Source organism: Choloepus didactylus, chromosome 4, assembly GCF_015220235.1.
Source record: "Choloepus didactylus isolate mChoDid1 chromosome 4, mChoDid1.pri, whole genome shotgun sequence".
NCBI lineage: Eukaryota > Metazoa > Chordata > Mammalia > Pilosa > Megalonychidae > Choloepus > Choloepus didactylus.
Window position 1 is genome coordinate 154,940,444 of NC_051310.1, and position 23,444 is coordinate 154,963,887.

Below are 23,444 nucleotides of genomic sequence, written 5' to 3' on the forward strand. Positions count from 1 at the left end.
GTTCAATACAGAAAGCTTCAAAGAATTGAAATTTGGGCACGTCAAGTCAAGAGCAGAACTAAGAGAGCTCTGAGACAAAAGGCAATAATCCAGTGGCTGAGAAAATTCACTAAACAACACAACTTCCCAAGAAAAGGGGGGTGTCCGCTCACAGCCACCATCCTGGTGGACAGGAAACACTCCTGCCCATCGCCAGCCCCATAGCCCAGAGCTGCCCCAGACAACCCAGTGTGACGGAAGTGCTTCAAATAACAGGCACACACCACAAAACTGGGCGTGGACATTAGCCTTCCCTGCAACCTCAGCTGAATGTCCCAGAGCTGGGAAGGGGGAGCAGTGTGAATTAACAGAGCCCCATTCAGCCATCATTTGAGCAGACTGGGAGCCTCCCAACACAGCCCAGCAGCCCAGAACTGCCCTGGGGGGACGGCACTCACCTGCGACATAGCACAGTCATCCCTCAACAGAGGACCCGGGGTGCACAGCCTGGAAGAGGGGCCCACTTGCAAGTCTCAGGAGCCATACGCCAATACCAAAGACTTGTGGGTCAGTGGCAGAGACAAACTGTGGCAGGACTGAACTGAAGGATTAGACTATTGCAGTAGCTTTAAAACTCTAGGATCATCAGGGAGATTTGATTGTTAGGGCCACCCCCCCTCCCCGACTGCCCAGAAACACGCCCCACATACAGGGCAGGCAACACCAACTACACACGCAAGCTTGGGACACCAATTGGGCCCCACAAGACTCACTCCCCCACTCACCAAAAAGGCTAAGCAGGGGAGATCTGGCTTGTGGAGAACAGGTGGCTCGTGGACGCCACCTGCTGGTTAGTTAGAGAAAGTGTACTCCACGAAGCTGTAGATCTGATAAATTAGAGATAAGGACTTCAACTGGTCTACAAACCCTAAAAGAACCCTATCAAGGTCAGCAAATGCCACGAGGCCAAAAACAACAGAAAATTATAAAGCATATGAAAAAACCAGACGATATGGATAACCCAAGCCCAAGCACCCAAATCAAAAGACCAGAAGAGACACACCTAGAGCAGCTACTCAAAGAACTAAAGATGAACAATGAGACCCTAGTACGGGATATGAAGGAAATCAAGAAGACCCTAGAAGAGCATAAAGAAGACATTGCAAGACTAAATAAAAAAATGGATGATCTTATGGAAATTAAAGAAACTGTTGACCAAATTAAAAAGATTCTGGACACTCATAGTACAAGACTAGAGGAAGTTGAACAACGAATCAGTGACCTGGAAGATGACAGAATGGAAAATGAAAACATAAAGAAAGAATGGGGAAAAAAATTGAAAAACTCGAAATGGACCTCAGGGATATGATAGATAATATGAAACGTCCGAATATAAGACTCATTGGTGTCCCAGAAGGGGAAGAAAAGGGTAAAGGTCTAGGAAGAGTATTCAAAGAAATTGTTGGGGAAAACTTCCCAAATCTTCTAAACAACATAAATACACAAATCATAAATGCTCAGCGAACTCCAAATAGAATAAATCCAAAAAAACCCACTCCGAGACATATACTGATCACACTGTCAAACATAGAAGAGAAGGAGCAAGTTCTGAAAGCAGCAAGAGAAAAGCAATTCACCACATACAAAGGAACAGCATAAGACTAAGTAGTGACTACTCAGCAGCCACCATGGAGGCGAGAAGGCAGTGGCACGATATATTTAAAATTCTGAGTGAGAGGAATTTCCAGCCAAGAATACTTTATCCAGCAAAGCTCTCCTTCAAACTTGAGGGAGAGCTTAAATTTTTCACAGACAAAGAAATGCTGAGAGAATTTGCTAACAAGAGACCTGCCCTACTAGAGATACTAAAGGGAGCCCTACAGACAGAGAAACAAAGACAGGACAGAGAGACTTGGAGAAAGGTTCAGTACTAAAGAGATTCGGTATGGGTACAATAAAGGATATTAATAGAGAGAGGGAAAAATATGGCAAACATAATCCAAAGGATAAGATGGCCGATTCAAGAAATGCCTTCACGGTTTTAACGTTGAATGTAAATGGATTAAACTCCCCAATTAAAAGATATAGATTCGCAGAATGGATCAAAAAAAATGAACCATCAATATGTTGCATACAAGAGACTCATCTTAGACACAGGGACACAAAGAAACTGAAAGTGAAAGGATGGAAAAAAATATTTCATGCAAGCTACAGCCAAAAGAAAGCAGGTGTAGCAATATTAATCTCAGATAAAATAGACTTCAAATGCAGGGATGTTTTGAGAGACAAAGAAGGCCACTACATACTAATAAAAGGGGCAATTCAGCAAGAAGAAATAACAATCGTAAATGTCTATGCACCCAATCAAGGTGCCACAAAATACATGAGAGAAACATTGGCAAAACTAAAGGAAGCAATTGATGTTTCCACAATAATTGTGGGAGACTTCAACACATCACTCTCTCCTATAGATAGATCAACCAGACAGAAGACCAATAAGGAAATTGAAAACCTAAACAATCTGATAAATGAATTAGATTTAACAGACATCTACAGGACATTACATCCCAAATCAACAGGATACACATACTTTTCTAGTGCTCACGGAACTTTCTCCAGAATAGATCATATGCTGGGACATAAAACAAGCCTCAATAAATTTAAAAAGATTGAAATTATTCAAAGCACATTCTCTGACCACAATGGAATACAATTAGAAGTCAATAACCATCAGAGACTTAGAAAATTCACAAATACCTGGAGGTTAAACAACACACTCCTAAACAATCAGTGGGTTAAAGAAGAAATAGCAAGAGAAATTGCTAAATATATAGAGACGAATGAAAATGAGAACACAACATACCAAAACCTATGGGATGCAGCAAAAGCAGTGCTAAGGGGGAAATTTATAGCACTAAACGCATATATTAAAAAGGAAGAAAGAGCCAAAATCAAAGAACTAATGGATCAACTGAAGAAGCTAGAAAATGAACAGCAAACCAATCCTAAACCAAGTACAAGAAAAGAAATAACAAGGATTAAAGCAGAAATAAATGACATAGAGAACAAAAAAACAATAGAAAGGATAAATATCACCAAAAGTTGGTTCTTTGAGAAGATCAACAAGATTGACAAGCCCCTAGCTAGACTGACAAAATCAAAAAGAGAGAAGACCCATATAAACAAAATAATGAATGAAAAAGGTGACATAACTGCAGATCCTGAAGAAATTAAAAAAATTATAAGAGGATATTATGAACAACTGTATGGCAACAAACTGGATAATGTAGAAGAAATGGACAATTTCCTGGAAACATATGAACAACCTAGACTGACCAGAGAAGAAATAGAAGACCTCAACCAACCCATCACAAGCAAAGAGATCCAATCAGTCATCAAAAATCTTCCCACAAATAAATGCCCAGGGCCAGATGGCTTCACAGGGGAATTCTACCAAACTTTCCAGAAAGAACTGACACCGATCTTACTCAAACTCTTTCAAAACATTGAAAAAAATGGAACACTACCTAATTCATTTTATGAAGCTAACATCAATCTAATACCAAAACCAGGCAAAGATGCTACAAAAAAGGAAAACTACCGGCCAATCTCCCTAATGAATGTAGATGCAAAAATCCTCAACAAAATACTTGCAAATCGAATCCAAAGACACATTAAAAAAATCATACACCATGACCAAGTGGGGTTCATTCCAGGCATGCAAGGATGGTTCAACATAAGAAAAACAATCAATGTATTACAACACATTAAAAACTCGAAAGGGAAAAATCAATTGATCATCTCAATAGATGCTGAAAAAGCATTTGACAAAATCCAACATCCGTTTTTGATAAAAACACTTCAAAAGGTAGGAATTGAAGGAAACTTCCTCAACATGATAAAGAGCATATATGAAAAACCCACAGCCAGCATAGTACTCAATGGTGAGAGACTGAAAGCCTTCCCTCTAAGATCAGGAGCAAGACAAGGATGCCCGCTGTCACCACTGTTATTCAACATTGTGCTGGAAGTGCTAGCCAGGGCAATCCGGCAAGACAAAGAAATAAAAGGCATCCAAATTGGAAAAGAAGAAGTAAAACTGTCATTGTTTGCAGATGATATGATCTTATATCTAGAAAACCCTGAGAAATCAACGATACACCTACTAGAGCTAATAAACAAATTTAGCAAAGTAGCGGGATACAAGATTAATGCACATAAGTCAGTAATGTTTCTATATGCTAGAAATGAACAAACTGAAGAGACACTCAAGAAAAAGATACCATTTTCAATAGCAACTAAAAAAATCAAGTACCTAGGAATAAACTTAACCAAAGATGTAAAAGACCTATACAAAGAAAACTACATAACTCTACTAAAAGAAATAGAAGGGGACCTTAAAAGATGGAAAAATATTCCATGTTCATGGATAGGAAGGCTAAATGTCATTAAGATGTCAATTCTACCCAAACTCATCTACAGATTCAATGCAATCCCAATCAAAATTCCAACAACCTACTTTGCAGACTTGGAAAAGCTAGTTATCAAATTTATTTGGAAAGGGAAGATGCCTCGAATTGCTAAAGACACTTTAAAAAAGAAAAACGAAGTGGGAGGACTTACACTCCCTGACTTTGAAGCTTATTATAAAGCCACAGTTGCCAAAACAGCATGGTACTGGCACAAAGATAGACATATAGATCAATGGAATCGAATTGAGAATTCAGAGATAGACCCTCAGATCTATGGCCGACTGATCTTTGATAAGGCCCCCAAAGTCACCGAACTGAGCCATAATGGTCTTTTCAACAAATGGGGCTGGGAGAGTTGGATATCCATATCCAAAAGAATGAAAGAGGACCCCTACCTCACCCCCTACACAAAAATTAACTCAAAATGGACCAAAGATCTCAATATAAAAGAAAGTACCATTAAACTCCTAGAAGATAATGTAGGAAAACATCTTCAAGACCTTGTATTAGGAGGCCACTTCCTAGACTTTACACCCAAAGCACAAGCAACAAAAGAGAAAATAGATAAATGGGAACTCCTCAAGCTTAGAAGTTTCTGCACCTCAAAGGAATTTCTCAAAAAGGTAAAGAGGCAGCCAACTCAATGGGAAAAAATTTTTGGAAACCATGTATCTGACAAAAGACTGATATCTTGCATATACAAAGAAATCCTACAACTCAATGACAATAGTACAGACAGCCCAATTATAAAATGGGCAAAAGATATGAAAAGACAGTTCTCTGAAGAGGAAATACAAATGGCCAAGAAACACATGAAAAAATGTTCAGCTTCACTAGCTATTAGAGAGATGCAAATTAAGACCACAATGAGATACCATCTAACACCGGTTAGAATGGCTGCCATTAAACAAACAGGAAACTACAAATGCTGGAGGGGATGTGGAGAAATTGGAACTCTTATTCATTGTTGGTGGGACTGTATAATGGTTCAGCCACTCTGGAAGTCAGTCTGGCAGTTCCTTAGAAAACTAGAGATAGAGCTACCATTCGATCCAGCGATTGCACTTCTCGGGATATACCCGGAAGATCGGAAAGCAGTGACACGAACAGATATCTGCACGCCAATGTTCATAGCAGCATTATTCACAATTGCCAAGAGATGGAAACAACCCAAATGTCCATCAACAGATGAGTGGATAAATAAAATGTGGTATATACACACGATGGAATACTACGCAGCAGTAAGAAGGAATGATCTGGTGAAACATATGACAACATGGATGAACCTTGAAGACATAATGCTGAGCGAAATAAGCCAGGCACAAAAAGAGAAATATTATATGCTACCACTAATGTGAACTTTGAAAAATGTAAAACAAATGGTTTATAATGTAGAATGTAGGGGAACTAGCAGTAGAGAGCAATTAAGGAAGGGGGAACAATAATCCAAGAAGAACAGATAAGCTATTTAACGTTCTGGGGATGCCCAGAAATGACTATGGTCTGTTAATTTCTGATGGATGTAGTAGGAACAAGTTCACTGAAATGTTGCTATAGTATGTAACTTTCTTGGGGTAAAGTAGGAACATGTTGGAAGTTAAGCAGTTATCTTAGGTTAGTTGTCTTTTTCTTACTCCCTTGCTATGGTCTCTTTGAAATGTTCTTTTATTGTATGTTTGTTTTCTTTTTAACTTTTTTTTTCATACAGTTGATTTGAAAAAAGAAGGGAAAGTTAAAAAAAAAAAAAAAAAGAAAAAAGACAAACAAGGAAAAAAAAAAAAAAAAACAAAAAACGATGTAGTGCCCCCTTGAGGAGCCTGTGGAGAATGCAGGGGTATTCGCCTACCCCACCTCCATGGTTGCTAACATGACCACAGACATAGGGGACTGGTGGTTTGATGGGTTGAGCCCTCTACCATAAGTTTTACCCTTGGGAAGATGGTTGCTGCAAAGGAGAGGCTAGGCCTCCCTGTATTTGTGCCTAAGAGTCTCCTCCTGAATGCCTCTTTGTTGCTCAGATGTGGCCCTCTCTCTCTGGCTAAGCCAACTTGAAAGGTGAAATCACTGCCCTCCCCCCTACGTGGGATCAGACACCCAGGGGAGTGAATCTCCCTGGCAACGTGGAATATGACTCCCGGGGAGGAATGTAGACCCGGCATCGTGGGATGGAGAACATCTTCTTGACCAAAAGGGGGATGTGAAAGGAAATGAAATAAGCTTCAGTGGCAGAGAGATTCCAAAACGAGCCGAGAGATCACTCTGGTGGGCACTCTTACGCACACTTTAGACAACCTTTTTTAGGTTCTAAAGAATTGGGGTAGCTGGTGGTGGATACCTGAAACTATTAAACTACAACCCAGAACCCATGAATCTCGAAGACAGTTGTATAAAAATGTAGCTTATGAGGGGTGACAGTGGGATTGGGAATGCCATAAGAACCAAACTCCACTTTGTCTAGTTTATGGATGGATGTGTAGAAAAGTAGGGGAAGCAAACAAACAGACAAAGGTACCCAGTGTTCTTTTTTACTTCAATTGCTCTTTTTCACTCTAATTATTATTCTTGTTATTTTTGTGTGTGTGCTAATGAAGGTGTCAGGGATTGATTTAGGTGATGAATGTACAACTATGTAATGGTACTGTAAACAATCGAAAGTACAATTTGTTTTGTATGACTGCGTGGTATGTGAATATATCTCAATAAAATGATGATTTAAAAAAAAAAAAAAAAAAAAAAGAGAGGCTAAGCCTACTTATAATTGTGCCTAAGGGTCTCCCCCAGAGAATCTCTTTTGTTGCTCAGATGTGGCCTCTCTCTCTAAGCCAACTCTGCAGGTAAACTCACTGCCCTCCCCACTACGTGGGACATGACTCCTAGAGATGTAAATCTCCTTGGCAACGTGGGACATGACTCCCAGGGATGAGCCTGGACCTTGTGGGATTGAGAAAATCTTCTTGACCAAAAGAGGGAGAAGAAATGAAACAAAATAAAGTTTCAATGGCTGAGAGATTTCAAATGGAGTTGAGAGGTCATTCTGGAAGTTATTCTTATGCATTATAAAGATATCCCTTTTTAGTTTTTAGTATATAGAATAGCTGGAAGGAAATACCTGAAACTGTTGAACTGCAATCCAGTAGCCTTGATTCTTGAAGACAATCATATAACTATATAGCTTATACAGTGTGACCATGTGATTGTGAAAACCTTGTGGCTCCCACTCCCTTTATCCAGTGTATGGACAGATGAGTAGAAAAATGGGGACAAAAAAGTAAGTGAATAACATGGGGAGATCAGGCAGGTGGGTTCTTTTGGGTTTTCTTTTTTACTTCTATTTTTATTTTATATTCTTATTTTTGTTTTTACTTCTTGAAGTAATGAAAATGTTCAAAAATTGATTGTGGTGATGAATGCACAACTATGTGATTATACTGTGACCAATTTATTGTACACTTTGGACGATTGTATAGTATGTGAATACATCTCAATGAAATTGCATTTTAAAAAAGGGAGCCTCCAGAGGTCCATTAGTAACCATATCCATATACTTCCTGAATTTCTTTTTAAATATTCTACTCAAGATAGATTTGAGTCCTCTGGACAAGATGTGATAAGAGACCTGATGTATTGAAAAAGTAATCTCTTTTGCCCTCTCCTGGTACTTTAGGTAAGAATGTAAAAACTCAGCCACCCTTGAACAGGATGAGCAGGGAAGAATTGGAGGACAGTTTTCTTCGACTTCGTGAAGAGCACATGTCAGTGAAGGCGTTTTCTTGGAAGTTACAGGATGAGATCAAAAGGTACCTGGAGTTCTCTATTAAGTCTTTAAAAGCTATGTCTACACCATGTCTACAACACACTAAACAAAAAGGAATTCATTTTGCTGAGACAGCTATACCCAAAAATTTTGATTTGAATTTCAGGGATGTTTGGTTGGCTCCAAACATAATTTTTGAAGAACTATTGCTTTATTCTGTGTTCTTGCTAGACATATCAGTAGACTGTGGCTGTGAGTCCTAAAGCATCATCAAGAGCCTGGGTAATACTAGCTCAACCCACAGAGCAGGAAGCTGGGCAATCAGGCTGAGTCCCTTTAATTCAGTTTCTGCTCTGGTTACAGAGGGGAAGGAGTTAGGGGGAATGGTCAAAATCTCAGAGGAAGAAAGACTACAGGGGCAGGTATTTACAAATCAAAACTGAAAATCATATTGATCATTTACTATGGGCAGGTATATTGTAAGTGCTTTATATATAATAACAGATTTAATATTATAAGTACTAACACAGTGACGGTGGTATTATTATGAGGAAAGGAGGCACAGAGAGATTAAGTAACTTGCCTAACGTCACAGCTGATGAATAGCAAAGCAGAAAATCCCTAACAACAGAGGCCTAGCTGTGTCAGTCCGGTTTTCCAATGGCAAGGGAAGTTCCAGGAGTGCTTCACTTAGAATCTAAAAGATTTTAGTTTTCCATTGTAGACTGTAGACCAGCATACCTCCAGAGTTGACCATTCTTTTATATTGTGGAGAACTTGAGAATCTTGTGATGTCAGAAGTTTTCATGAGCAAAAATATATGGGTAGAGAAGTAAATGCATACACTATTAAAATAAATATACACATAAATATATTTAGGGAGTACCCCCACATTTTTTACTGAGATCAATGTTTGATCACCACAATAGAATGAACAAAGACTACACCACAAGGTCGCTGCCCGCAAGGAGTTAAAGTTCATTGCAGGTCAGAAAAAGAATTTTTTTTTAAGTGTAAATAATGGGCCACAGTAGATGGATTCACATCACAGGTCAATTCATGATTAATTGCCACCAAATAAACTGCAGAATAATAACTGTCATAGAAGAAGAAGCCACATGCACGTGCCACCCGCTCTATTTTTGCCCATAGGATGAGGACTGCCTTGCTCCGAGCGACAGCTGCAGGCAGTGACCTGCAGACTCCGGCAGCGCCTGCGCAGCTCCCAGAGCCGGCCAGGTTGCGGCGGAACACGGGGTGGCGGCAGCGTTCCCGGATGAACCAGCGCCCCGCGGCGCACCGGCTGCCGCGGCAGGTCCAGGGCGTCAGCCCGTCTGCTCCAGGCTTCGCCCAGCCTCGCGTCCACGTGGGACGCAGACAGCTCCACACGGCGGGTGCGCGGGTGCCGGAGAAACCCAAGAGGGGTAAGGCTAGGAGCCTTGTCGCGACAGGGAAAGATTCATTTGCCAGCCACATTTTCCTCACTACTTTAGTCCTCCCACCATCCGGATTTGTTCTCTTGTTCTCACTCTCCCCTTCCCACCTCCCTCAAACCCTTTTTCCTGAGTGGAATGTCAGGTACAAAATTCTCAACTCACTATGGAGCTCTTCTGAGGGAAGAATCAGACAACCCAAAACAGGGACTTTGCTAGTCAGGTTCTGCAGCAGGTCTGAAAAATAGATGCGAAAAGAATGTTTATGTCCCATTCAGGCTTGAGAGGAAGTGATCTCAAGTCAGGTCACTGCCTGTCTGGACTATGTGAGCACAGAGCCAGAAATTCCAGAACAGCCGTGCCTCTAAAGGTGGGGTTCTTTACCTTTTGGAAGAGTGGACTCCTTTGAAATCATGATCAAAGCTAAGGCCCCTCTCCCAAGAAAAATTGTACAAGATTTCATGGGTTCAGAGATTCCCAAAGCTAATCACTAAAGTCCATGTCTGGAAGCCAGGCTGGAAATGATTGCTGTGAATTGCAGTTTTGTATTCCAAGTGGCTAAGAGTCTGAGACCTTTCTTTCTCTGGCTGCTATGAAACTCAATGTTGAATCCCCATGTAAAGACACTCCATTCCCGTGGACCTAAGTCAGAGATGAGTACCTATGAAAAGGACATCTCATATGGCATTTTAAAAAAATACACCTATTTTATTAATAAGTACTCATTAATTTTGTTAATATGATCCTATACTTTCAGTATAGAACCCTACTCCAATCAACCAAACATTTGTAAAAAAAACAGCCAAAAGTGGAAAAATTAAATGAGTCTAAATTTCAGTTCAGTTTAACAGTTCAGCATTACCGGGCATCTATTATATACCAGGCACTAGAGATAAGATGAATTAGGGTTAGACAACCAGTCCCTACCCTGGACAAGCCTGTGCCTTTCTTTTCTTTTTCCCATTTATAGTCAGTTAAGAGTCTGTAATCCTGCTGAATTATTAAATCTGTCATTGCAGTTTATGCAAGAGTAAAGGCTGAGAACCTCTCTTCTGGGATTAGTTGTCATATAAGAATATCCCCCAGCTCTCAAAGCTCCCGGGTTCCAGCACTTGGTTTTCTGGAGGATTCTGTTTTCAGAGTGTCCATCTTCTCCCTAAACTTTCAGAGCCAAGTGAAAGACTGAGCTACACAGCCCCTCCCACATTTGAGGAGCACGTGACAAGTGAAAAAAAGAGAGCTGAAATATCCAGTGAACCCAGCCAACTGTGAGTTCTTTTAATTTATCCCATGCTGTTCCTCCTGCAGCTTTAACTGGAAATGCATCCTAAGTGAGTATTGACATTTTAGTCCTTCCAGCATAATCAGAGAGAAGATGAAAGTCAACCCACAATTAATTCCAACCTCAATGCTTAAAAATGGAAAACAAGTATCTCTCTGACTGCAAAACAAAGGAAAATAAAGGTCCTTTCCTTAAATGAAGGCATTTCCTCTATTTCCCTTTGTATTTTTATCCCTTAGATTATAATTCATTTCTATTTGTTTGACACTTAAAAGTCGTTTCATAAAATTATCCCCTACATGTACCAAAATGTCCTTTAACTTCTTTTCACATGTGTGAAAACCTAATTCTAAATCCCTATAACCCAGCAGTTTCCACTTCTCCTTTTTATGTTTAATGTTCCTAATTCTAACAGTACAATTTATTTCAACAAGGCTATAATGATGACTAAACTCATTAGCCTATGCATACCTAGCAGTGCCCACATTGTCACCAACAATACTATGCAAGTGGAAGAACCACCCAAGTCTCCTGAGAAAATGTGGTCCAAAGATGAAGATTTTGACCAGAGAATCTCATTGGAGTGTTCTCAGAAGGCCACAGAGCTTCGGTAAGAATGTGGCATCCCATGCCTGAAAACACAATGAACTGAGGATTGAGAGATTCTTATTTGTACCTTTCCTCAATCTCAGTGGAAAAGAAAGTGTTTAGGATTAAATTTAATCTGAGGAACAGACCTAGAATCCCTAGTGGGTTGAGAAATGGGTTAACCTAAAAGGTATATATATCTTAGTTTCCAAAACTGCTATAACAAAAATACCACATAATAGGTTGGTTTAAACAAAAAGAATTTATTTGCTTATGGCTCTAGAGTCCAGGAGTCCCAAATCAAGGTGTTGGTAAGGCCATGCTTTTTCTCAGAGTCTGTAATGTTCTGGTGATGGCTTGCCACAATCCTTGGGGTTCTTCAACGTGCATCTCTGCCTCTGTCACATGGCCATGTCTTTGTTCTCCTGTGGCTTTCTGTGACTTCTGGCTCCTATGTCTTCTGGCTTCTCTGACTGCATCCAAATTTCCTTTTATAAGACCTCCAGGAATACAGATTAAGACCCATTCTGATTCAATTTGGCCACACCTAACTAATAACAACATCTTCAAAAGGCCTTACTTACATATGGATTCACACGCACAAAACACAGATTAAGATTAAGAGCAGGTCTTTTGTGGGGTACATGATTCAACCCGCAACAGGGTGCTAATGTATAATACAAGATTTGTTGGTTCACTTCACAGAAGGAAAACTGTTTCATCCTCATCACCAGATCGGGGTTCTCAGGCTTCACTGTACATCGGTCACTGGAGAACTTTTAAAACCACAGATGCCTGGATCCCATCCCAGAGATTTCCTTTCATTTACTTGGGGATGATACCCAGGCAGTATAATTTTAAAGATCCCTCCAAGTGACTGTAATGAGCAGCTAGGACTGGGAATTGATGAGAGAGTAGAGTGTAGTGAGCCCAAATCCTTCCCAGTACTGTTTGAATTATAAAGAAAACATGATAGCCTAAGTTCAGAAATAATAATCTTCCTTTGTGTCCCCCATCCCTATTCACATCTCCGTGATTTCTCTAAGGAAGCAAGACTCAGACCTAGCTGGATTTTGCAAGATTTATTGGGAAACTGTGAGCACCATAATTGAAAAATAGCTATTACATTTTCTCAGAACAAAGAGTTTCAGGTTGGTGGTCTCTCTGTCAAATCTTAGCTGGTGTGAGGGGATGCCTTTTTCTTTCTGCAGAGCTTCCATTAGGGAGAATGTAGAGCTGATTCGACTTAAGAAGCTCTTGTATGAAAGGAATGCCTCATTGGTAGTGACAAAAGCACAGCTAACCGAAGTTCAAGAGGTGAGCTACCATTATCAGGTATGCTTTTTAGGAGGAAAAAAACAATTTTAGTTAAAAGATTAGTATTTTATTTTATTTACTTTATATATGGGAGACCACAACTCAGAGAGACTGGGTTACTTGTCCAAGGACACACAACTTCCATATCCAAGTCTTGCAACTCAAAGCCCATTCTTTTTCCATTATTCCTCCATTACTAAGAAGGCTCAAGCCCTGCCTGTCGAGGTTGAACTAAGTGGAGTTGACTTTTGTCAGGTTAAGGTCCCAGCCAAGGATCACAACCAGAATGCAATTAAATTGGGAAGCCAAGAACAATAACAGGGGAAGGAAAGGAAACCAGCATTTGGTGAGCACTTTCTATGTGCTGGACTCCGTCCTAGATACTTTATATTTATGATCTCATTGAAGCCTGACAACAATCCTCAAGGTAGGTACATTTAATAGATGAGGGAACTGAGCCTCAAAGAAGTTCGGTAATAGTACACTCATAAAAACAGTAAGGGGCAGAGCAAGATTTGAGTTCAGGCTTATCTGGCAGTAAGGCTCACACCCTTTTCTTGTATGACACAGTAGAAACTTAGAATGATGGAGATAAGGCATCAAGTGTCTAAGTGGTGTATCAGCACCATTCTATTTTTGAATACATATTTATTGAGTTTCAGGATTTGTGCAAAGCAGTGGGATAAGAAGATTACAAAGATATATGAGACATCTCCTGCCTTCAAGGAGCTTGCAGGAGTGGGAGGCCAGTATAACCATCCATATATACAGGGTGTGTGGAGGGGACACAAAAGAAAGTGGTCAGATCCGCCAGAGGTTGGGGTACAGGATCAGAAAAGGACTCAATAATGATCAGAAAAGGAGCTAAATACTGAAAGATTAGCAGATGCTAACAAATGTGCTGGAGAGGGAAGGGCTTTCTAAGGGGAGGAACTTGTGGCTAAGGCACAGAGATGAGAAACAGCAGTTACCAGGCCCTTGAGTCTATACCAATTTAGACTTTATTCTATAGACAGTGGAGAGCTGTGAAAAAGTTTTATTTTCCTTGCAATTTTATTGAGATAATAGGGACGTACCATACAATCATCCCAAGTATATAATCAGTTGTTCACAGTATCATCATATAGTTGTCCGTTCATCACCACAATCACTTTTTGAACATTTTCATTACTCCAAAAATAAGAATAAAAATAAAAATAAGAATAAAAATAAAAGTAAAAAAGAACACCCCAAACAACTTTTCATCCCCATTTTTCTACTCATCTGTCCATACCCTGGATAAAGGGAGTGTGAGCCACAGGGTTTTCATAATCACATGGTAACACCATATGAGCTATATAGTTACAAGACCGTCTTCAAGAATCAAGGTTACTGGGTTGCAGTTCAACAGTTTCAGGTGTTTCCTTCTAGCTATTCTAATACACTAAAAATCACAAAGGGATATCTATACAGCACATAAGAACACCCTCCAGAATGACTCCTTGACTCCATTTGAAATCTCTCAGCCACTGAAACTTTATTTTGTTTCATTTCACTTCCCCCTTTTGGTCAAGAAGACTTTCTCAATCCCACGATGCTGGATCCAGGCTCATCCCAGAGAGTCATGTTCTGCGTTGCCAGGGAGATTTACACTCCTGGGAGTCATGTCCCACGTAGTGGGTAGGTCAATGAGTTTACCTGCCAAGTGGGCTTAGGGAGAGAGAGGCCACATCTGAGCAAGAAAAGAGATTCTCTGGGGGAGACTCTTAGGCACAGTTATAAGTAGGCTGAGCCTCTCCTTTGCAGTAAATGACTTCGTGATGGAAAGCCCCAAGGCTCAGCCTACTGAATAGGTAGTCCCCAGTGTTTGCAAGAATATAAGGAATTCCCCAGGTGAGTAAATGTAATATTCCACAGTTTTCCCCAGTTCCTCAAGGGGGCTTTTCAAATACATTTTTTGTTGTCTGTCCAAATTACTCTGGGATGTATCGGGGCTTCACACTAACCTGTATAAACAAACCGGCTCTCACTACCTATTCAAGATTCCATGTAATTATGGTACTTGAATAAACTGACCGTACAAGTTAAATTATATAGTGTGCTACAGAAAATAAATATTCTTGTGAAAGAGTTTTAAGAAAGTTGTTAACAGGATCATTTTTTTCCCCAAAAAGATCACCTTGCTTTTAAAAAAAAAAGTCTTCAGTATTTTGAAATACATTTTAATAGGTAAAGAAAGAATACTTTTGAAAAACTGTTACAAGTCACTAATTCTGAGCGAGAAGGTTATAGATGATAGATGATTTATAGATTATAGATATATTATTATAAATTATAGATATAGATGACTGTTATATTCTTTATATGTTTATGAAGTTTTCAAATTTCTTGATAATTACAAAGCCACAAAGACAGACCATTCTGGCAGCAGAGTGAATGACAGATTGGCTGGTACAACAGACTGGAGGCAGAGAAATCAGGAGGAAGTTACTGCAGTGGTCCGAGGGCCCCACCTAAGGCAGTGACAGTGACCTGGAGAGAGCGAGAGATGGTATTAGGAGATGTTCTGAAAGAAGAAAGGGCTTTGTTACTAAAGGGGAGTGGGGTGAGGGAAACAGAGAAATGAGAGATGGCTCCTGGCTTTCTAGCTTGGGTGATACCACTATGGTGATACTATTCACTGAGACTGAATTTGGCTACAGTAAGCAATGCCCTTTTCTGATAAGGGCTAAAGGCATCTTTAAAAGGCCAACCTCCAGGCCTATGTCTTTTAGAGAATTTTGCATATACTTGGATTATTTTAGTCAGGTTAATTTTGGTAGCATTTAAAGGGTGTGGACACATGGGAAGAGAGCTAATTTAAAGTTGTATTGGTAAAGGGCTATTTTTGTGGAATTAGATTTTTTGAAAAATCTGTATGTCTCCATTGCATTAAAGAAAAATAAATGTTAGAAAGCCATTCTAAATTGAATTTATTTATCTGTGTTAGTGACAGGAAAAAGTAGCAAAGATGAACTAAAAGGATGGATAATCACCCACAATTTTTTTTAAATGTAGGATTTACTATTTGTTTTTCTTTAGCAATTTACCTTTTTAGTTATATTTTCTTATACACTGTTTTAGTTTCCTTTGGCTGCTCTGGCAAATTCCATGCAATGGATCAGCTTAAACAATGGGAATTTACTGACTCATGGTTTTGAGGTGGAGAAAATGTCCAAATCAAGGCATTATCAAGGCAGTGCTTTTTGCCCTGAAGACTGGAGTCCTGGGGCTGGCTGCTGGCAAACCTTGGTCCTTGGCTTCTCTGTCACGTAGCAATGCACTTGGTGGCCTCTTCTGGCTTCTTTACTTCTGGGATCCGGGATCTGTTGACCTTCAGCTTCTTGCTTCCTGTGGCTTTCTTTCTGTCTGAATTTTATTCTGTTTATAAAGGATTAAGACCTATCCTGATTGAAGTGGGCCACATCTCAACTAAAGTAACCTTAACAAAATCCTGCTTACAATCGGTTCACGCCCACAGGAATGGATTAAGTTTAAGAGTATGTTTTACTGACATACATACAGCTCCCAACCACCACATGCATATACTAAAATAAGTTTGCAGTCCCTTAATTCCTTTGCAGCAAAATACAGTGGTCAACAGCACAGACTGAGTCAGATGGGCTGGGTTAAAATTCTGCCTCTGCTTCTTGGTAGTTGTGTGACTGTCAGCAAGTGATATATTACCCCTCAGATTTGCTGTAAGGATTAAATGAGATAATATATGTAAAACAATTATAATTGTCAATTGTAACATATTGTGTAACACGTAGTAACATATAATATAACACATAGTAACTGCTCAGCAAATGGTAACTGTCATTTTTAGTATGATTATTTTTGGGTTTTCACTTTCTAAAACTGGAAAGAGGCCTTTCTGAAACATGCTGAAGAACAGACAGCACCCAGTTTGAGATTAAACCTTTTTCTTGGATAATCCACCAAGTATAATGCAAAATACTTGCATTATACTTACAATTGTTCATCCTTTTAAAAGAAATGGTGTGAGCCCTGTGGGATTGAGAGGATCTTCTTGACCAAAAGGGGAAAGAGAGATGAAGCAAAGTAGGGTTCCAGTGGCTGAGAGATTTCAAATGGAGTTGAGAGGTCACTCTGGAGAGTATTCTTATGTGCTATATAGATATCACCTTTTAGTCTTTAGTGTGTTGGAATGGCAAGAGGGAAATACCTGAAGCTGTCAAACTGCAACCCAGTGAACTTGATTCTTGAAGACGATTGTATAACTATGTAGATTGCATAATATGTCTGTGAAAACTTGTGACTTGCACTCCCTTTATCCAGTATATGGACAGATGAGTGGGAAAATGGGGACAAAAATTAGATGAAGAATAGAGTGGTATGGAGGGAATGGAAAGATTTAGGTGTTCTTTTTTGCTTTTATTTTTATTTTGGAGTAAGGAAAAGTTTCAAAAATTGATTCTGGTGATGAACGCAAAACTGTATGACAGTGCTGTGAATAACTGATTGTACACTGTGGGTGACTGTAGGGTGTGTGAATGTATCTCAGTTAAACTGTATTTAAAACAAGTAAATGAACAATGGGGGCAGGAGGGGAATTGGATGTTTTGGATATTCTTTTTTATTTTAATTTTCTTTTTATTGTTTTGGAGCAATGAAAATGTTCAAAGTTTGACTGTGGTGATGAAAGCACAACTATATGACGATACTGTGAACAACTGAATGTATATTTTGAATGATTGTATGATATATGATTATATCTCAATAAAATGGCATTTAAAAAAAAAGAAATGGTGTGATCTATTACATTCACACGCTGCCTGGCAAGCTAGAACAGGCAGAAACTAGCAGCAATTAGTAAACAGGTGCACAAGTTGATTTGATTTACAGGAATTATTTATAATGTTTTAAAAAATAAATATTTGAGCATTTTATTGTAGAGATAAACATAAAACATAAACATCAAATGGATAAAGCTATACAATAACACTTATTTCTCTTTTCCAGGCATATGAAACCCTGCTTCAGAAGGTACTTAAAGATTCCTAGAGTAATCAAAAGCAAAGAAATCCATATTTTTCTCTAAGTAATATCAGAATTTAGCCAACTAAATCAAAGTTATTATGCCATGGAGTTTCCATCAAGACAAATGATACTTTATTATTATCAAAAGATACTTAATGCACTGTTTTCATAAAAGTTGAATATGAGATCTGAGTTAAGAAATATTTGGAATAGTAATTTTCAGTCTATTGCTTAGAGGAATTATAACATTTGCTGAAAATTTGCTGAGAGTATTTTTCTAGTATGTGTATGGTGGTGGGATATAACAAAGTTGTTGCACATCTTCTCTGGCATTATTAAATATTTGGCCCTATTTACCTCTCTAAGTGGGGTACAGTTGTGGGGGTGGCACTGGGTTAATGTCCACATGTAAGGGTCACTAAGGCAGAGTTCCCAGCATGACCAGCTACAGCTGTTCCTCACCAGGGGAACAATACAGTCCGCCAGAAAAAAAAGCATAACAACTTCCAGAGTCATCTGATCCCACATGTCACTTTCCTAGATGCCAAGGGAGGAATATATCATCTCAAAAAGCATTGAAATAGCTTAGACAGTTAAGGCAGCTTTGAAAGATGGCACTTAACTTTTTAGAACCAGGGCTTAATTTGAACCTTGGGAAATTCAGACTACAATGATGAACAGTTGTCCAGAGTCCAAACTTGTCAGTAACAAAGGGAAATTATACTTCCAGAGAAAGCCTAGTGTGAAAAGCAAGGTCAATGTATAGCACAAAGGCAAAACATGATCTTAATCAAAGTCATTCTTGGTAATATCCATTAAGGAATTGTAGGGTTGCTGATTTTTTGAGACCACCTCTGCTGAGTGGTATGACCATTCTCTGAGCTCCTTTCCTTTTGCTCAGAATCAGGGAATCCTGGATGTAGCCCATGATGCCCTCCTCAGCCAAGTGAATGAGCTCAGGGCAGAGCTGAAGGAGGAGAGCAAGAAGGCTGTGAGCTTGAAAAGTCAACTGGAAGATGTATCCATCCTGCAGATAACTCTAAAGGAGGTAAATTACAATAATAATAGAAAGATATCATCAATTGTAAGTTACATTCCAATTTCAGAGATGTTAAAATGTGTAGTTTAGCAATGATGAAATATTGGTATTTCATTTTTACAAATGAGAAAAATGAGGCTCCAAGTGGTTAAATAATTTGCTCAAGATTACACCATTAGAGAGACAGCTGGGATTTATAGTTAGATCTGTCCTCCAAAATTCTTGCTCTTTTACAGTGTTCTGCTGCTCCCCTAAGAGCAGAAACCCTAACACATGAAAACTTATTTCAGAGAATCCTCACTAATTCTACTAAAAGTTTCTAACCCCACTTTCAGTTGGTTCTAGTCTTCTAGTTGAATGGCTCCTTTCTCTCCCCTTCATAGACATGAGAGATGAGCATACAAGAGCTTCCATTCCATTCCCATCCTTCAGCAGAAGAGGAATCTGTACAGGACAATAGATTTTAGAATTTTATCTCACCCACTCTACTTTCATTCTTAGTTTCAGCAGAGAGTTGAAGATTTGGAAAAAGAACGAAAATTACTGAATGACAATTATGACAAACTCTTAGAAAGGTGAGTAACAAGTTTGGTCCCTAGAGCATTGTTTGCTATAAAAGACAATTATAGAAAAGTGCCTTCCTTTATTACCTAGTAATAAAGGTATGGGTAAATGGGTACTCAGTACTGTTAGTGATATTATAAGTTGGTAGAGTCTTTTTGGAGGGGAATTTGATATTATTTATAAAAATGTTACATACACATATCTTTTGAACCAGAAATTCCATTTTTTGGAATCAATACTAAATAAATACCCTTGATTTGTGCACAAAGATATCTGTATAATAAGTATGTTAATTACTGCATTGTTAATAATTGTAAAAAAAAACAAACTAGAAACCACTGATTGATCCATTGATAGGGATTGATTAAATAAATTTTGTAGCATCCTCACAATGAAATACTAAGCAGTTTTTTAAAAAATGAGGTATATCTATATGTCTAAGATATATCTTCAAAAGAAAAAAGCAAGTTGCAAAAGAATATGTTAACTCTAATCTAAATTATGTTATGTGTGTATGTGGATCCACAAATTGTTAATGAGATTAATTCTGGAGATGAGAGGAGGATTTGAGTAGGGCAAAAGGACACCTTCATTTTTATTCTCTATACTTCAATATTATTTTATTTTTCACAATAAGCATCTATTCATGTATTACTTTTGTAATTAAAAAAAATACCTGGAAGTTAAAAATAATTTAAAGTGCCTTCTGATCCTTCTGCGGCAGTGGCAGATTGGGGAGATTTATGGGAGCATCCTGGAAACAACAGATGCCCTTCAACTACTCAGTGAAATGAAGCAGTATGGGGTTTGTCCACTTTGAGGACCCTCTGTCACAAACGTGACTTTTGGCTTCTTCCCTTTGTCACTCAGAACATTATCTTCTTGGGTCATCATGTGATGTGTGGTCAAGAAGTGCCAAACATTCATAATACTAACCTAAGCAAGTTGTTCTTAGATCACATGTATTTGATTGAGTATCAGTGCCACTTCCTTTGTGTACATAATCAAGACTAGACCATATGTGTTTTACATCCAAAATAGGTCTGCCCTGACAGCTAGATACTATGGGGTAGTGTGTACAGTTATTGAAAAGCTTAGTTCCTGCTCTCCAGTATAGTAATTTATTTCAAAAACAAGTATTCTAGCCTTTGGTGAAAGCAGATAGAGGAATGGGGTGATGGGGTAAGGAAAAGAGGAATATTTTTGTCCCTCATTTCTGATCTAGTAGGCCTGAGAGTATCTTGATAGACAGTTATCTGCCTAAAGAAAGTCATCATGCTGGAGAAGTTCCTTGGGGAATGGATATGACTTGGAGCGTGTGCTTAGTTGGATACTTGAGACCTAAATAGAAGTGATCCTGAGCAACTCCTCAATAGGACCCCAAAGTTCCAAGGCAGTTGGTAAGTGACAGTTACAGATAAAGCAGGGGCAGAAAAAACATGTAGGGGAACGAATGATGAACTAGGCCCAGGAGATCTGAAACTATATCATAAAGACGCCATATCACACACCTCTGAGTTTCCATCTGACAACTCTCACCTCCCTCCTTACTCGCTTCCTGTTTTCAGCATGCTGGACAGCAGTAGTCAGCCTCAATGGGGCAATGAGCTCATAGCAGAACAGCTACAGCAGAATGTCTCTCAGTTGCAGGATCAGCTGGATGCTGAACTAGAGGAGAAGAGTAACATCTTACTTGAATTGACCAGACAAGAAGGTAGGTCGGGCCTTGAAGAGTTCTCAAATTGGCTTCTTCTGTATCTGGTATCTGGTTTGGGAGCAGGGAACTTGGGCCTTCAGTTCCCCTAGCTCCACACGTGATCCTATTCTGTACGGATCATTGATAAGTAAAATAAGAACACTGGAAATCAGATCAGACTTACAATTAGGAATGCAAACACCTACTTTATGTGCATGTTTTTTCCTTTTTAATGTCTTTCCATTTGAGGAGATGCCAATTTTTACCATATTGTAAGTGTTCACATTATTTAAATTATTGAAAAGGAATTTCTTTGCCTTTTATCATTCTCATCAGTCAGTTTAGAGGTTTTTGGGAGCCATCTCTTTTGAGTACCTGATGCCTGGAATTGAGAAGCAAATAACTACTTTGGTTACTGCTACCATTTTCCCCCTGTCTCAACTCTTGAATCAAAGGAGACACTTTTTGTGGAGATACTAATAAATTGTCAAAAAGATCAACAGACTTCTTTTTGCAGGTCTCAACCTTTATATTTAGTCTTATCAAACTTATATCTCATCAGTATCTAGTATTTTCAAATAGAGTGGAGGAAAAGAAACAGCACTTCAAGAAAAAGAATGCCAGGAACAATAAAAGTATAAGGCTTAGGAGCACATACTAAGGACCAGTGGTATGTATGACGTGCTAGCGAAGTCTTGTGAGGACCTTAGGGTAATCTAACCTAACTCCCTCTTAAGGACAAATTCTCTCATATTAAATAGTTATCATTTTCCTGCTCTGAAACACACACACACACACACACACACACACACACACACACACACACACACACTGAAATACTCACTCTCTCTCCAGATCAAAATAGATGTGGAGGTGGATACCCTAACACACACACACACACACACACACACACACACACACTGAAATACTCACTCTCTCTCCAGATCAAAATAGATGTGGAGGTGGATACCCTAAGAGACAAACAGCCTAGAAGTAAGAATGGGGTGGGGCCCAGTTGGAAAGATGCTGGCGTGGATGGTGCTGTCAAAAAGATGCCTCCAACATCCCAGAAGCTCTGTTTTTGTTTTTGTTTTGTCTGTTTTGTTGTTGTTGTTGCCCCTTCCATTTCACTGTACTGAATATGCTTTTTTGAGTGTAAGCATCAACTCTGTTTATGGGTCAATAACCTAATGCTCCTTTGTAGAAATAAGAAAGAATTGCCCCTAAGGGAAAATTTATAAAATGAATTAAGTGTTAGCGGGAAAATTTAATTCATGCTTGGTCCTACTGTGACTATGGTTACTGATAACCATCTTTCTGGGTTATTTTTCCCCAGCTGAAAACAATGATCTGAAACTAGAAGTTACCAACATATGTCTGAAGCATGAACAGGAAGCAGAGATCCTCGAAAAGGAAATCATTTCCCAACCTCCTGACAGGCCATCAGAACCAGTCATTCACCCAGCTCTAGTCCAAGAGACCACTCAGATAGAGGTAAGAACCTCTTTAAACAAACAAGTCCACTCTACAGAGAGATCCTGGCAAATATCTAGAAAAGATGAAGGGATTAGAGAAATAACTGAATAATATTTTGTCCTGATTAAGGACAATATTTGGAAGGCTGAGAGAAGAGAGAGCTTCATGAGTCCACACCTTTTTTTCTCAATATTTACAGCTCATAAAATTTAGAATCTTTTCCAAATGAGGACTTGAAATAGTCTGCTGAAGAGCAAACAGCCCCTCAGAGGCTATATAACCTTTCTTCACTGCTGCTATCGGACATGAGGAACTAGGGAAGAGAGTACTTGTGAAGTAATGCAAGTCCCCTTTCACATTTTGGAGTAAATTCTGCTGCTAGCATTTTACTGCTATCAACGACTGCTGTATGGCAAGTAGTTATTACTGTACCTATCATATTTTTACTCCCTTTTACCATTGCTTTTCCCTCTATAGCCCTGTGAACCAAGAAACCAAGAAGAAAATAAACTGTCCCATATACTAAATGAGTTGCAAGCATCACATGCAGAGACCACTCTGGAACTAGAAAAGACAAGAGACATGCTTATTCTGCAGCGCAAAATCAACGTGTGTTATCAGGTGCAAGAAAAGATAGTACAGGAAGGGGATAGATAAGTGGGCACATGGGAACCGTTTACAGGATTGGGAATGAAGCAAAACTTGACTTTCCAGGGCTGATGCAGGTCACATGCTATCCTATGCAAATATAGAATTGCTGTCCTTTGAAGAACTTGAATGTTCACACATGTCCATGGCACCTTGGCAATATAGCCAGTGAAG

General features: G+C 39.1%; 1 protein-coding gene across 1 annotated transcript in view; it reads left to right on the forward strand.

The window, feature by feature from the left end:
• Positions 1-23,444, forward strand: part of RPGRIP1 (RPGR interacting protein 1) — a 78,573-nt gene that overhangs the window by 9,991 nt on the left and 45,138 nt on the right. The window contains exons 2-12 of the mRNA XM_037834494.1: positions 8,116-8,248; positions 9,358-9,629; positions 10,807-10,906; positions 11,318-11,530; positions 12,720-12,825; positions 17,830-17,853; positions 18,749-18,895; positions 19,388-19,461; positions 21,019-21,164; positions 22,483-22,640; positions 23,100-23,243. Of these exons, the coding sequence (XP_037690422.1) occupies positions 8,116-8,248; positions 9,358-9,629; positions 10,807-10,906; positions 11,318-11,530; positions 12,720-12,825; positions 17,830-17,853; positions 18,749-18,895; positions 19,388-19,461; positions 21,019-21,164; positions 22,483-22,640; positions 23,100-23,243 (1,517 nt within the window). The remainder of the gene's footprint in view (positions 1-8,115; positions 8,249-9,357; positions 9,630-10,806; positions 10,907-11,317; positions 11,531-12,719; positions 12,826-17,829; positions 17,854-18,748; positions 18,896-19,387; positions 19,462-21,018; positions 21,165-22,482; positions 22,641-23,099; positions 23,244-23,444) is intronic.